General features: G+C 39.8%; 1 protein-coding gene across 5 annotated transcripts in view; it reads right to left on the bottom strand.

The window, feature by feature from the left end:
• PASD1 (PAS domain containing repressor 1) overlaps nt 1-15,688 on the bottom strand; it is a 108,231-nt gene that overhangs the window by 34,655 nt on the left and 57,888 nt on the right. For all 5 annotated transcript variants that reach the window (XM_024988626.1, XM_005227617.5, XM_059883773.1 and 2 more), the window contains exons 5-8: nt 14,275-14,364; nt 5,274-5,373; nt 4,487-4,600; nt 2,041-2,165 (exon numbers count right to left, since the gene is read on the bottom strand). In XM_024988626.1, the coding sequence (XP_024844394.1) occupies nt 2,041-2,165; nt 4,487-4,600; nt 5,274-5,373; nt 14,275-14,364 (429 nt within the window). The remainder of the gene's footprint in view (nt 1-2,040; nt 2,166-4,486; nt 4,601-5,273; nt 5,374-14,274; nt 14,365-15,688) is intronic.

Here is a 15,688-nt window from a genome sequence, read left to right as displayed (position 1 = left end):
AACTCATCTGTATATCATTGTGATAAAGGCACTCGATTTTACAAACATGAAAATCGAGGATTTGAGAGCTAGGATGATTTGGTCAAAGATGTACAACTCGTAGATGCAGGATCAAGGTAGGTCCACCTCAAAGTTGAACTCTTGAGTTCACCACACTTCCACTGCTACACAGCCACGCTGGGAACAAAGTCTTCCTCCAAAAAGCCCTCTTTTCTCACAAGATTTGTTCTTTGAAATGACCACTAATATGAAACAAATATCCCAGAAGCCCAGAGAAAAACTGGCATAGGTCACAAACAGAGATCCTCGTGCCAAAAGGGAGCCCAGGGTGAGGGCACCGTCTCAAATGAGATTTTTCTTTCTCAGATGAGGAAGTAGATTTGGGGGTTGTTGATGTTTTAGTCACTCAGTCATGTCTGACTCTTTGTGACTCCATGGACTGTAGTCCACCAGGCTCCTCTGTCCATGGGATTTCCCGGGAAAGAATATTGGAATCAGTTGCCATTTCTTCCTCCAGGGGCTCTTCCCGACCTAGGGATCTTCCCAACCCATGTCTTCTGCATTGGCAGGCAGATTCTCTACCATTGAGCCACCTCTAAATGGGATGTCTGCCTTCTCATGGCGAATATGAGAGCTCAAATCCCAGAGAACTGCTGGAGAGGGATACTGAACGGGGCCAACAGATTTAGCAACTTACTTTAATTGCTTTTCTCTTGACCAATTTTCTAAAGATCACATAGATCACTACTCTAAATTGAGTGTGAAGAAGTCCCTCACAGCTTCTGAAATGTGGTCAGTTAAAGCCCAGATTTTAAACCAGAGAGGAAAAGTAAAGCAGATCTTTTGCCCCCTCTGGATTGTAATGATACTAATAATAATGATAAAAATGACAATGATGATCCTGACTGTAAGGACTCAAATTTACTGAGTGCTGATGGACAGAGAGGCCTGGCGTGCTGCGATTCATGGGGTCGCAAAGAGTCGGACATGACTGAGCGACTGAACTGATCTGAACTGAACCATATACCAGGGGCTGTCTTATTTGCAATTCACAACAACCCTCAAAGAGGTACTGTTTTCGCCATTTATAGAAAAAGAACCTGAGGCTAAAAGATGTAAGTGACAAGAGCTTATCTTGTAGCTAGTAAGAAAGGTTGTGAACTCTGGATCCAGAGGCCTCTCATGTAAGTACATGTATTGTATATTACAACATCATCACAATATTAACAACTTTGTCTAGTCATATGATGGTCTTTGTTCCCTGGAACTCTCCATGCAAGTTACTACCTCATTACTTTTACAGCTGCTGAACCCTCTACTTGAACTGCCTTCCTTTCTTTCCTGGATTGGCATCTTATCATCATTCATAGTCTCTGTTCAAAAGGCACATCGTCAGAGAGAGATCTTCCCTGACACTCTACTGGACTCCCACTCCCACCAGTCATTAGCACACAATTCTGTTTTATCATCTCCATGACATCTGTTAATATTACTTGTCTACTGTCTGTTTTTCCAGCACCAAGCAAAGTGCCTGGCACATAGTAGGTGCTTGCTAAGTACGTCACTTGGTAAATAACTCATTAGTCTGAACCAATCAAATGAATCTAAAGACTAAAGATTTTTCCTTTTTTTTTTTTTTTTTTTTTGAGACAGAATCTGGAAATTCTCTATTAGAAAGATACTAAGTGAGCAACGGGCAGACAGAAGAGCTGCTTCAAAACTCACCTGGTGACAGAGCCTTCTTTTAACCACCCGCCAAAATGGTGATTTCTCTCTTACTATGTCCCAGCCCCCAGACCTTGTATACCTGTTTAATATGCTATCAAAACCACTTGTCAATGAGTGTGCATCTCTTTAGGGTGTTCATCTTCTGAAACACAGGGGCTGGTCTTTTCTCACTCACATATCCTAACACAACCCTCTGCACACATCAGGTGCTTTAGCAGTGCTGTCCAGTAGCTGAGAGACCAAAGAGGACATGTCCCTTTAAAGGAAGCCTGCATGGCCACAACGGGGGAGACACACACCCAACATACTTACCTGTAGAGTCCGAGCGCTAAGGACACAAATGGTCCCCACTAGGTAAAATGCATCATCCAAAGGAAGATTTACAGTAGATGGCCCACAGACAGGTGTGGAGAAGCTGTGGAACAATGCAGGGTGCTCTAAGGGAGAGAGAGACACACAAGTGACAATCTAATAGAAAGGCAGGCCAAGTACACAAAAGAACAGTCACCTGTCCCATCCATGTGCCATTTATCAACCCATTGACAATTTTCAGAATTCTGAACCACCAATTTTTCCTGTCTTCCTTCCATTCCAACCACCTTCCCCACCCTGGTCTCCACAAGAACAAGGAGTCATTACTGGGAAATAATTGTGAGTTTAGGGTGATTTTTCAGCCTTCTAATCTTACCTTGGGAATGGATGTTTTAACTCCAAAAGAAATTTGCTCCTCTTCTTTACACAGACCACGTGGATATCAAATATGTGTAATTTGTGTGTACATAGAATCAAGTATTTTTTAAGGTATTTGACTTTTAGTTTCCAAGGCATGTGACAAAGATACCTGCCAACCACTGTGTGAGCTAATTTTCATTCTTTACTTACCCATTCATTCATTTGTTATATTTTTAGACCTCAGTGGCAAAGAACTGAGTTAATCATATTCTTAGTTCATAGCATATTATGAACACAGATAAAATTCCCACTCTCATTTTTGTTTATTTTTTCTCTCTGTCCCTTTCCCACCCATGGGCACCCACTATTATCTACCACCTTTAACATGTGGTCAAATATACCACCTTGTCAAATATGTGCTAAGTTGCTTCAGTGGTGTCCGATTCTTTGTGGCCCCATGGACTGTAGCCCACCAGGCTCCTCTGTCCATGGGCTTCTCCAGGCAAGAACACTGGAGTGGGTTGCCATTTCCTTCTCCAGGGGATCTTCCTGACCCAGAGATTGAACCCAGGTCTCCCACATTGCAGGCAGACGCTTTAATCTCTGAGCCACCAGGTACCAGGCCATATTTGACTGGGGCTTCCCAGCTGGCTCTGACTTCCCTGGTGGCTCAGACGGTAAAGTGTCTGCCTACAATGCGGGAGGCCCAGGTTCAATCCCGGGTTCTCCCTTCTCCAGCAGATCTTCCCAACCCAGGGATTGAACCTGGGTTTCCCACATCTGAGCCACCAGGGAAGTCAGCGCCACCTGGGAGCCCCAGTCAAATATGTAGCCTGGTTCTATGTACTATTATGTTTTCACAATTTACAGAAGTTGTCTTGTGCTATAGATCTCATTGCTTCTCAGTCAACAACATGGTTTTAAGATCTAAAATACATGTGGTATTATGTATATCTAGAGTTCATTATTTTTAACTACTATAAAGTTTTCTATATTGTATATTTCCCCCAAATTTTACTTGTTCATTTCCCTAATGATTACACCTAGGCTGTCTCCAACTCCCTCCTACTACAAACAACACTATGACATACATAGTGCAAGTCCCCTTAGACACAGATCTCTGCAGCTTCGCCTCTGTGGTATCTCCATCCAGTGATAGGATTACTGAGTTACAAGACAACTGACTTAATTTCACTCTGTTTTCCAGGATGGCTTCTTGAGTTTACATTCCTCTCGACACTGTATTAATGTTTTCATTTCTCACATCCTCACCAATATTTGGTATTATTCACACTCTTAATTGTTGCTGTTCTGATGTGTGTACATTGCGACTCATTGGTTTTTTAATTTTTCATTCTTTACTTGCTAGTGAGTTTGAGTATCTTTTCACATATTTGTTGGGCTATTTACCTCAGATTCAAGCCCTAGATCTTTTAATGGCCCCAAGACAGTGTTTATATTAATTTATCAGTGTGCGGTTCCTGAAACCTTGAGAATTTCAAATTCTGATCCTGTATTCACATTAAGACACACAGATTTGGGTTTTGATTTCCTCTAAATAACATATATTTTTTCTCAAACCCTGAGAGAGTTAGCACACTTACTGTTCATCTAAGCCAATGGGCAGAATTTTACTGATCATTTTAAGTCTCTAAGTTTTATGTGTTGGTCCTTGAACAAGTGTTACTATTCCAGATTGCAGTCAATGGAATCAATGTATGATTTAAAAATCACTTAGGCCCAGCACAAAATCAACTCCTTCTTATCACTGTGTCCTGTACTTTATCCTTTCTTTTAAGGTTGTCTATGCAATACACTCCTTAGGTTTAAGCAATAATTTCCTTGTTTTTTGTAGAAGGAAAGAGCCATCCTTATCAGCTCAGTCTACCATGTTACCATATGACCTCACCTTGTAAATTTTGCTATAACTTTTTAAAGTCTAATTGATGTTTGTGGTCCACCAAAACCTGTGATCACAGGGGTAGCAGAGAGAGTAGCCAATAGTAGAAGGGCATTTATATTACCAATGAAGGGCTGCATAACTCATGAATTTCATATAAATAAGATTAAAAACTCTATTGATTACCATAAGAAACATCTTTCAGAGTCAGGATGACTTTAACATATTCGTAAGCAGAGGTGTTATCTGATTCAGCTTCTCCTCTTTTGAAATGACAGCAAAAGTCAATATGTTTTCCCACTTAAAAAAAACAAAAACAGACACAAAACAATTTTACATTTGTATTTAACTATATTCTGAAGGATTATTTCATATGACTATTGTCTTACTTATACTAGATTTTAAAAATATTATTTTCTTTTCATGAATATTAGCACTTGCATAGCTATCTATGTTGTATCTATAGAGTGGTTCAGTTCAGTTCAGTCGCAGTCATGTCCGACTCTTTGCAACCCCAGGCACTCCAGTACGCCAGGCCTCCCTGTCCATCACCAACTCCTGGAGTTTACTCAAACTCGTGTCCATCGAGTCGGTGATGCCATCCAACCATCTCATCCTCTGTTGCCCCCTTCTTGTCCTGCCTTCCATCTTTCCTCTACCCCTATAGAGTGGGGTATCATCTAAAACATAATTTACATAATAATAATTCAATTATACAAAAGCTGAAAAATTCAAGGTTCATGATAAAGAACAAGATTTAATAGTGGAGAAAGTTTAATATTAGAAATAAAATTTGCAAAAACAATTATGTAAAGTTTAAAAATAAAATAAAATAAAATAAAAAACTATAGTAAGTTAAATTAATATATGATCGGCAGCTATATTGGCGCTAATGTCTTTATTATTCCTTTAAGTGATTGTTATCTGTCTCTTAAAATCTAAGCATTTACTATTTGAAAAAAAAAATCTGTACCTGAATTCGATACCGCAGTTTTGAAAGCCATCTTTGAAAATATTTTACTTTTCTCGTCATCAGGCAGAAGGCTTAAGAAGCTTTTACCCACGATGTCATTCTCAAGAGGGAAAGAGGGAATCAATTTTGTTATATGCATTACTGGCATTTAATTTCTCTATCTCCTTACCTCCATTAAACTTATCACCTGCCCCACCTCAGTCATCTTATAGTCAGACCTGTTAAACTTCTAAAGTCTCAATTCACATTGACCCATTCTATGACCATCACCTCCTACCTTTCCAGTGTGTTCATGCAAGTATTTGTTTATTTGGTTGTGCTGGGTCTTAACTGTGGTATGTGGGATCTTTGATCTTCCTTCCATCATGACAGGCCCCCTACATTAGGAGCTCGAAGTCTTAGCCAGTGAACCACCAGGGAAGTCCCTCAAAACTATTTTAAATAGCATCAACTCCCTGACATTCTCGTCCTGTCTTTTTGAATACCACTTATTACTACCTGACATCATAGTCACATGTATAAAATATACAATATAAAATAAAAAATGCATAGGGTCCCTAAATAAAATATAACTTGTATTAAAAGAGAAACCTTGACTGTCTTATTTACTGCTACATCCTCAACACCTAAAACATAGTCTGACATGAGTGAGCACCAATAAATATTAGTTGGATGAATGAATAATGCTGTACCATGTAGTTGAAATGTGGTGACATGAATTAACTGAATGTCAGACATTAAGTAAAGAGTTTTTAATGTGATAGAAACAAAATAATAAGCAAAGTACTCTTTGTAGTTTAATGATGGCTTTGGGTGATGAACTACAAATTTAAAAGATTTTAACTGATTAATATTATTAATCTACAGTCAAAATTCAGAAATATATTTTTATGGTCCATTTGTAGAAGCCAGCCTACAAACTGGCCAATGCTCAAATTAGCAGATAGATCCTGTCTCAATCAAGAAAACTCTTGGCTCAATTCAGGGCAGAAATACAACCCTAGTTTAGCAAAGAAAACATGAATTAATAGGCAATAGGTTTTGACAATGAAAGCCACATAGTAAGAAACTGACTTCTCAAAAGAATAGGATATTTTTCTTTCAATTTTTTCAATGAAAATACTTTATTGATTTAGTTATGAAATACACTTCAGGTACCAAACCAAGTTATCTCTGATCAGTAGAGACCACTCATTCATTCCTTCACCTAACACCTGATTAACAACTGCTCCATGCCAGAACATTGTACTAGGTACATTCAAACAAACTAGCTCACCTAATCAGATTCCCTATGAGAGGAAGAACTCTCCTCTATTGAATTCATGAGGAAATGGAGGCTTGTCCAATTATGGAATAGAAAGAAGTTTAGAGATGAGATTCACACCCAGCTCTACCCAACTACAAATTCATTGTTCCTTCCACTACACCACAGCTACCTTGAGTCCAATCGGCTGATTTGCTACTGGGCCAGCTTCTGAATTTTGGATATTTTACATGAAGTAAGAATTTTGGATATTTTACATGAAGTAACTTATTATTATTTTTTTTTTTTTTTGCTGAAACCTATGATAGTTTAAAAAGATGAACCTGACATGTCTATTCTAAATTTCAATAAACACTGAGTTCAGTAGGGAAGATGACACGTGCACAATTACAATGCAAAGTATAAAATAATAGGTTGAGATCATTTCAGCCCCTGAAATAATACAATAATACCCCAACAAGAGGTACAAAGTGCTAAGGCTCACCAGTTCTTTCATTGGTGGAAGAAAGTATAGCATTGTCACCTAAAAGAATTCAAAGCTGATAGGGTCCACATGGGGTCTCACTCACCTGGGCACCTCTGGAATCAGCAGCATGTCTCTTTGGTATGCTGCTGCCCCGCCACCCTCAGGGGGCAAGGGTGGGAGGTGGATGGAAATACATTACCAAAAACAAACAGCAGGGGTACACCAGCAACAGACACTTGGGGCATACACCCAACAACCTCACAGAACACATGCTTCCTCTCCAAACAATCATAACGCCCTGCAGGGCAAAGGAAATCCCTGTCCTCCAATATGTGGATGATCTTCTCCTTTATAGTCCTTGGCTTACACACTCTCAACACCACACTATACAACTCCTTAGTCTTCTAGCTGATAGAGGCTATCCAGTATCTCCCACCAAGTTCAGCTTTCTCTTCCCAGAGTCACCTATCTCGGAGTCCTTTTAACACCAACAAAAAGATACATTACTACCAATAGAAAGTCCCTTATATACCCTACCACTCACTATATCAAGTGTTATAAAATATTTTAGTGCTCAGTCTGGTTTTTGCATTTTTGTATTGTTATCTTGTTTTATAGGTTGTCAGCCCCTCCCCTAATTTCCCCTTCCTCTCTGCCATCTTATCCTGAACTAACGCCCAGAACAGGTGGAAACAGGATGACACCATTTAAAGGCAGGGAAGAGCAAAGTAGAGATTTGGTTCCAGCTTTCAGGTGCTAACTTCCTACTGTGCAGGGCATGATGCATAACGTTGTCTGCTTGTTCCCCTTGTCTCCAGTGTACAGGATCTTTGCACACATGTCTGAATCATCGAGGGATTTCCTCTGCTCTGCAGGGTGTTATGTATCGTTTGGGGAGGAAGCATGTGATCTGTGAGGTTGTTGGGTGTACGCCCCAAATGTCAGTTGCTGGTGTACTCCTGCTGTTTGCTTTTGGTGATGCTGTATTTCCCTGCAGCTCCCACCTGTGGCCCCCTGAGGGTGGCATGGCAGCAGCATACCAAAGAGACATGCTGCTGAATTCCAGAGGTGCCCAGGTGAGTGAGACCTCTTGTGGACCCTATCAAAAGTGAACAGTTTTTTTTTTTTTTTTTTTTTTTTTATCATGCACATTCTCTTGGATGGAAATAGCAGCCATAAGTTACTTATTAATTAACTACATTCTTTAAGGAAGGTGACAGTGACAATGCATGCTTGAGCATGCTCAGTCGTTAAGCTGTGTCCAACTCTTGGTAACCCCATGGATTGCCGCACATGAGTCCTCTGTCCTCCACTGTCTCCTGGAGCTTGCTCGAACTTATGTCCATTGAGTTGGTGATGCCATCCAACCATCTCATCCTCTGTCGTCCCCTTCTCCTTTTGCCTTCAATATTTCCCAGCATTAGGGTCTTTTCCGATGAGTCAGTTCTTCACATTAATCAGGTGGCCAAAGGAGTGGAGCTTCAGCTTCAGCATCAGTTCCTCCAATGAATATCAAGGTTGATTTCCTTCAGGATTGACTGGTTTGATCTCCTTGCTGTCCAAGGGACATTCAAGAGTCTTCTCTAGCACCACAGTTTGAAAGTGTCAGTTCTTTGGTACTCAGCCTTCTTTATGATCCAACTCTCATATCCATACATGACTACTGGAAAACCCATAGTTTTGACTAAATGGACTTTTGTCAGCAAAGTGATATCTCTGCTTTTGAATATGCTGACAGGGTTGGCATGGTTTCCCAAGTGGCACTAGTGGTGAAGAACTCACCTGCTAATGCAGGAGACAAGGGTTCAGTCCCTGGCTTAGGAAGATCCCCTGGAAAAGGGGTTGACAGAGTCAACCCACTCCAGTATTCTTGCCTGGGAAATCCCATAGTCAGAGAAGCCTGGCGGGCTACAGTCCATGGGGTTGCAAAGAGTCTCACACGACTGAAGCGACATAGCAAAGCAAAAAAAAGTTTGTCATAGCTTTTCTTCCAAGGAGCAAGCACCTTTTAATTTCATGGCTGCAGTCACCATCTGCAGTGATTCTGGAGCTCAAGAAAATGAAATCGGTCACTGTATTCAATTTTTCCCCATCTATTTGCCATGAAATTATGGGACCAGAGGCTATGATCTTCGTTTGTTGAATGTTGAGTTTCAAGCCAGCTTTTTCACTCTCCTCTCTCACCTTCATCAAGAGGATCTTTAGTTCCTCTTTGCTTTCTGCCTAATCTAGGGTGGCTTCATCTGCATATCTGAGGTTATTGGTATTTCTCCTGTCAATCTTGATTCCAGCTTGTGCTTCATCCAGCCTGTCATTTCACATGATGTACTCTGCACAGAAGTTAAACAAGCAGGGTAACAATATACAGCCTTAATGTATTCCTTTCCCAATTTGGAACAAATCTGTTGTTCCATGTCTGGTTCTAACTGTTGCTTCTTGACCTGTATACAGGTTTCTCAAGAAGCAGATAAGGTGGTCTGGTATTACCAACTCTTTAAGAATTTTTCAAGTTTGTTGTGATCCACACAGTCAAAGGCTTCATCCACATAGTCAATGAAGCAGAAATAGATGTTTTTCTGGAATTCCCTTGCTTTCTCTATGATTCAACAGGTGGTGTCAATTTGATCTATGGTTCCTCTGCTTTTTCTAAATCCAGCTTGAACATCTGGAAGTTCTTGGTTCACATACTGTTGAAGCATAGCTTGGAGGATTTTGACCATTACCTTGCTAGCATGCAAAATGAGTACAATTGTACAGTAGTTTGAACATTCTTTGGCATTGCCCTCCTTTGGAATTGGAATGAAAACTGACCTTTTCCAGTCCTGTGGGCATTGCAGTTTTCCAAATTTACTGGCATATTGAGTGCAGCCCTTTAACAGCATCATCTTTTAGGATTTGAAATAGCTCAGCTGGAATTCCATCACCTCCACTAGCTTTGTTCATAGTGATGCTTCCTAAGGCCCACTTAACTTTACACTCTAGGATGTCTGGCTGTAGGTGAGTGATCACACCATCATGGTTATCTGGGTCATTAAGACCTTTTTTTGTATAGTTCTGTGTATTCTTGCCACCTCTTCTTAAAATCTTCTGCTTCTGTAAGGTCCATACCATTTTTACCCTTTATTGTGTCCATCTTTGCATGAAATGTTCCCTTGGTATCTCTAATTTTCTTGAAGAGATCTCTAGTCTTTCCCATTCTATTGTTTTCCTCTATTTCTTTGCATTGTTCACTTAAGAAGGCTTTCTTATCTCTCCTTGCTTTTTTTTGAAACTCTGAATTCAGACAGGTATATCTTTTCTTTTCTCCTTTGCCTTTCACTTCTATTCTTTTCTCAGCTATAGGCCTCCTCAGACAACCATTTTGCCTTTTCATATTTCTTTTTCTTGGGGATGGTTTTGATCACTGGCTCCTGTACAAGGTTACAAACCTCCATCCATAGTTCTTCTGGCACTCTATCAGATCTAATCCCTTAAATTTATTTGTCACTTCCACTGTACAATCATAAAGTATTTGATTTAGGTCATACCTGAATGGTCTAGTGGTTTTCCCTACTTTCTTCAATTTAAGTCTGAATTTTGCAATAAGAAGTTCATGATCTGAGCCACAGTCAGCTCCATATCTTGTTTTTGCTGATTGTATAGAGCTTCTCCATTTTTGGCTGCAAAGAATATAATCGATCCCATTTTAGTATTGATTATCTGGCAATGTCCATGTGTAGAGTTGTCTCTTGTGCTAGAGTGGTATCTTTTGTAAAGTTCTTCTCTGTATTCTTGACACCTCTTCTTAATCTCTTCTGCTTCTGTTAGGTCCTTGCCATTTCTGTCCTACCCTCATAGCCTATTCTTAATACAAGAGCCAGAGTGATTCTGATAAAAGTTAGATTCAGATAATTTCCTGCATCAGATCCAAATGGCTTCCTCCCATCTCTGAGGAAAAGGCAAAGTCATTACAATGGCCCTAAACCAGGTGACCTCTGTTACTGCTCTGACCTTATCACCTCCCACAACTTTTCTTCTTGCTCACAGCACTCCGGTCCCAGTGACCTCTCTATGATAGCTTTTCACACCAGTATAGTCCTGCCTTAGTGTCTTTTCACTTGCATTTGTTTCTGTTTGGAACACACTTTCTGCATGACTCTCATACTTATCCTGTTCTAGTACCTGTCTAAACGTCACCTGATCACACAGGCCTTCACTAACCACACCATGTGTAATATCCCACCTGCAGTCACTCTCTGGGTAATATTGTCCCCTACTGACAGATGAGAAATGAAAGCTCATGTAGTTAGTGACTGAGAGTTAAATTTTAATCTCTAGATTATTTGACTCCAAAGACCAAGTTCTTTCCACCTCACCATCCTATCGGCTTGGAGCTGCCCAATAGACAGAGGTTCAGTTCAGATGCTCAGTCGTGTCTGACTCTGCGACCTCGTGGACTGCAACATGCCAGGCTTCCCTGTCCATCACCAACTCCTGGAGCTTGCTCAAACTCAGGTCCATCCAGTCAGTGATGCCATCCAACCATCTCATCCTCTTTCACCCCTTCTCCTCCTGCCTTCAATCTTTCCCAGAATCAGGGTCTTTTCCAATGTGCCAGTTCTTCGGATCAGGTGGCCAAAGTATTGGAGCTTCAGCTCCAGCATCAGTTATTCCAATGAATACTCAGGACTGATTTCCTTTAGGATTGACTGGTTTGATCTCTTGCAGTCCAAGGGACTCTCAAGTGTTTTCTCCAAAACCACATCTCAAAAGCATCTATTCCTCAGCACTCAGCTTTCTTGATGGTTCAACTCTCACATCCATACATGACTACTGGAAAAACCACAGCTTTTACTAGATGGACCTTTGATTTTTAATGAAATTGTAGATTCCTGGAGCTGGGCAGATGCTCCAGAAATGGTTTTGTCTCCATATTTACATGAGATGGGTGATTTATAAAATGAAATTTTAAATCAAAGCTTGGTTAAAAATCACATGCTGTTAAAAACTAAGAGTTAGGATTTAAACACAAGTGTGAAACTGTGTCCCAGGTATGGTATTTTTCAACCCAGTTTTAAAATAATATGGGCTTCCTTTGTGGTTCAGCTGGTAAAGAATCCTCCTGCAAGGCAGGAGATCTGGGTTTGATCCCTGAGTTGGGAAGATCCCCTGGAGAAAGGGAAGGCTACCCACTCTAGTATTCTGGCCTAGAAAATTCCATGGACTGTATAGTCCATGGGATCACAAAGAGTCGGACATGATTGAGTGACTTTCTTTTTCACTGAAAAGAATATATAAATTCATTTCCATTTAATATTTATGTACAGAATAATAGTTATAGCTTTGCTTCCCTGGTGGCTCAGACGGTAAAGCATCTGTCTACAATGAGGGAGACCCAGGTTCGATCCCTGGGTTGGGAAGATCCCCTAGAAGGCAATGGCAACCCACTCCAGTACTCTTGCCTGGAAAATCCCATGGACGGAGGAGCTTGGTAGGCTGCAGTCCATGGGGTCACTATGAGTCGGGCACGACTGAGCTACTTCACTTCACTTCTTTACTTTAAGTACACCAAACTCAGATTACCATATACCTGGTTTAAGATGAGCAGTTCAAACCCATGTCCCAGACACGTCTACCTTAGGGTGACTCTGTGCGTGTGTGTTTGTTACCTCAAATGTTGAATGGTGAAAGAGTCTCTTAAGAGTGAAAGCTCTGAACCAAAAAGGAATAAAGAATCAAGGATAACAGAATAAGAAGCCTCATAGGAGGATCCTCAGGAAAAGTCATGGGTCTCAGTCAATGGCCAATTTGCTTTAAGTAATATTAAATATTACAAGAATTTGGGTAGTTTTCTGGTCTTCACTATAACAAACTTTAATGAATGTATTACATTCATAGTCTTTCTTTTAATGTACATTTAATAAAACCATTCTCCTTTTATGATAAGATTCCTCTAAAGTCCAAGGCAATGAATATCTCTAATGCTATGCATGCTAAGTCGCTTCAGTCATGTCCAACTCTTTGGGACCCCATGGACAGCAGCCCACCAGGCTCCTCTGTCCACAGAATTCTCCAGGCAGGAATACTGGAGTGGGTTGCCATCTTCTTCTCCAGGAATATCTCTAATATTTGCATTTTATTCAGCTGTTTTGGTATCCTATAAATATAAGCTGAATTTGGAAATGTAAATTGCTTTCTAAAAGAAAGGAAGAGAATGAGGAGTTTAAAAATGGATACAGGTATCTTTAAATAAAGAGAAAAGAGGAGAAAAGTTCTCTGAGTTTCCAAGTGGGCCATAGAACATGCTGGCTGGAACAGTATAACTAGTGGAATAAGCATGCAATCCTCTTTGAACTTAACTAAAGAAAAATTTGACAACAATTCTATTAATGTGTGTGGTTCCAACTTGAATGCCACACATCTGTGGGTGAGGGTGTGTCAAGGTCTTCAGACAATTCTGTGGAGTGAGGAATGTGCAATGAAAGCAACAATCCAGATATGATTAACACAGTCAGTCAAGTGACAGATTTGGAGTGGTGGTGGATGTATGCTACACAGCTCCTTTTCACACACAGGCATGCACGCATTATGAAGGTTTGCAGTCCTTTCGTGTTTAAGTGATATATGTGGTGGGTGTACAGCCTGAAGATCCAGAAAAAAATTCAGGAAATCATATTCTAAGTCAGTGGTGCTGGGAAGATTGTAGAAAGCTCTCCTGAGAGGGATATAGTGACACCAAAAGACTCAGGAAGAACTGGCTATTTTGAACATCTGATACTCTGACTATAACGCATGTGAGTGTCTCTCCAGCAATATGTACAACATTGCTAAATTAGGCAATCATTTGTTTTTTTCCCCAAATTAGATCATGGCTTGTTCTTCAACATAAAGAAACAAAACACAAATCAGACCTGGAAATGGATGTCACAAGCTAGCATGACCAAATCATAACATTCATTGTTTAATCAGTATGTGGTAGACTCAAATGTACAAAATCAGAGACATCCATCTGGTTGAGGGCTGCCTAGCAAAGCAGTCACCTTGGGGACCATCACCTTCAAGGGCAGTTTACAAACCACACACCAGTGCACACCCAGTGTTTCATTACCTTATGTCACAGTTTGTTTTCTATAGCTTTAAAACTGAAACCAATGGAGAGGACAATAAAACAGGTGCACATTTTGACCACATTAACAATGTCTTCTCTGATGAGTTGTATGCTGCTAAAAACAAATAATGAACCCCTATACAACTAAGCGCATGATCCTTTCCCAAAAACTGAGAGAACTTACAGGTAAATGGCCAAGAAGTGAAGTGATGCGAGGGCCCACGGAAACTATTATTCCATCTATGCTCACTATTAGCATAAATCCATCCAACGACTAATGAAAAGAGAATAATAATGTAATTAAATAGTGGAACAATAATAAAATGATAGCTTTATTTCTAAATGCATAATTATAATCACACACTGAAAATGTATTGTGGTTCTTAAATATCAATAAAACAAGCCCAGAATTAATTAAAATTCCATTATTCTGCCTCCTACACAGAATCTACTTAACCTTAAGCATGAGATGTTTATCAAATGATGTTTCACTTAGACAAACACATTTCAGTGTACACCCAATTAACACAAAACTCTCCAACACAAGCTAGGAAGATTCATTTCCATGTGTTGGTTATTTCACACTTAATTCAAAATTAATTCCAAAAACAGTAAGAATATTTTGGAGGGCATTTTCATTTGTAGTTAGTTTAGTCTTCTATTTATAAATATGGCTATTGCCTTCACTTTCCTGCTATATAATGGAATAGATATCCAGACAAATGCCTCCTGGTAAAGAACACCTAAAATGATGGATAAAATATATAAAACAGGGAGAAGCTTATGGTAAAGTATGGGAAACAATCTGATACAGAGATGACTAGAACATGAGAAGTCAAAGGATATCGAAGCTTGCATATGCTTTGGAGCATGGGAAGCATATTCTTGGGAGCATCTATGCTACATTGATGGCATAGAGCCAGGGGGACAGAAAACAAAGCTTGGACCCACACAAAGTGGGGGTTGAAATCAAAGACTCCTGTATCAAGCCAGGAAAGGAACACTCTCAGCAGACAAAATAGAAAGATCTTATCCAACAAAGAGCCAGGGAACTCATAACCTGCCTATCTTGCCTCAGCCTCAGCTCTGGCTAGAAAAGGAAAAGAAGAACTAGTCTCCTCTGGGAATTGCAAACAGAAGCCCACACTCACACTAACTACCTGTGTAGCCCTCAACACCCCAAGCCTATTATTTACTTTCAAATGGTCCTGGGCCCAAATATCTAGGAAAAATAAATTGAAATCACCTCTTGAGAATGATTTTAAAACCAGGGCTCAAAGAATGTAGATAAATTTCCAAATACCATAAGTTTGTCATAATTGATTAACAAACACAGGAAAAACATGAAACATGAACAAGAGGCAGTATAAAGAATAAAATGCAGAATGAGATTTAAAACTGGAAATACAAGAAATATCAGAGATAGAATATAAAATAAGTAAAATAAGTATGCTTAAAAGCAACTATGCTGCAATAAAAATTAATAAAAATAAATATATATACCAAAACATGCTTAATATGCTTAAATAAATCTTAAAAGGGTATTGAAAATATAATGAAGGAACAGGAGACTCCTGACTAGGCAGATGTGAAAATTA

Source organism: Bos taurus, chromosome X (assembly GCF_002263795.3).
Source record: "Bos taurus isolate L1 Dominette 01449 registration number 42190680 breed Hereford chromosome X, ARS-UCD2.0, whole genome shotgun sequence".
In the NCBI taxonomy this organism is placed as follows: Eukaryota; Metazoa; Chordata; class Mammalia; order Artiodactyla; family Bovidae; genus Bos; species Bos taurus.
Note: the sequence above shows the minus strand (reverse complement) of the source record. Positions and strands in the feature narration are given on the sequence as shown.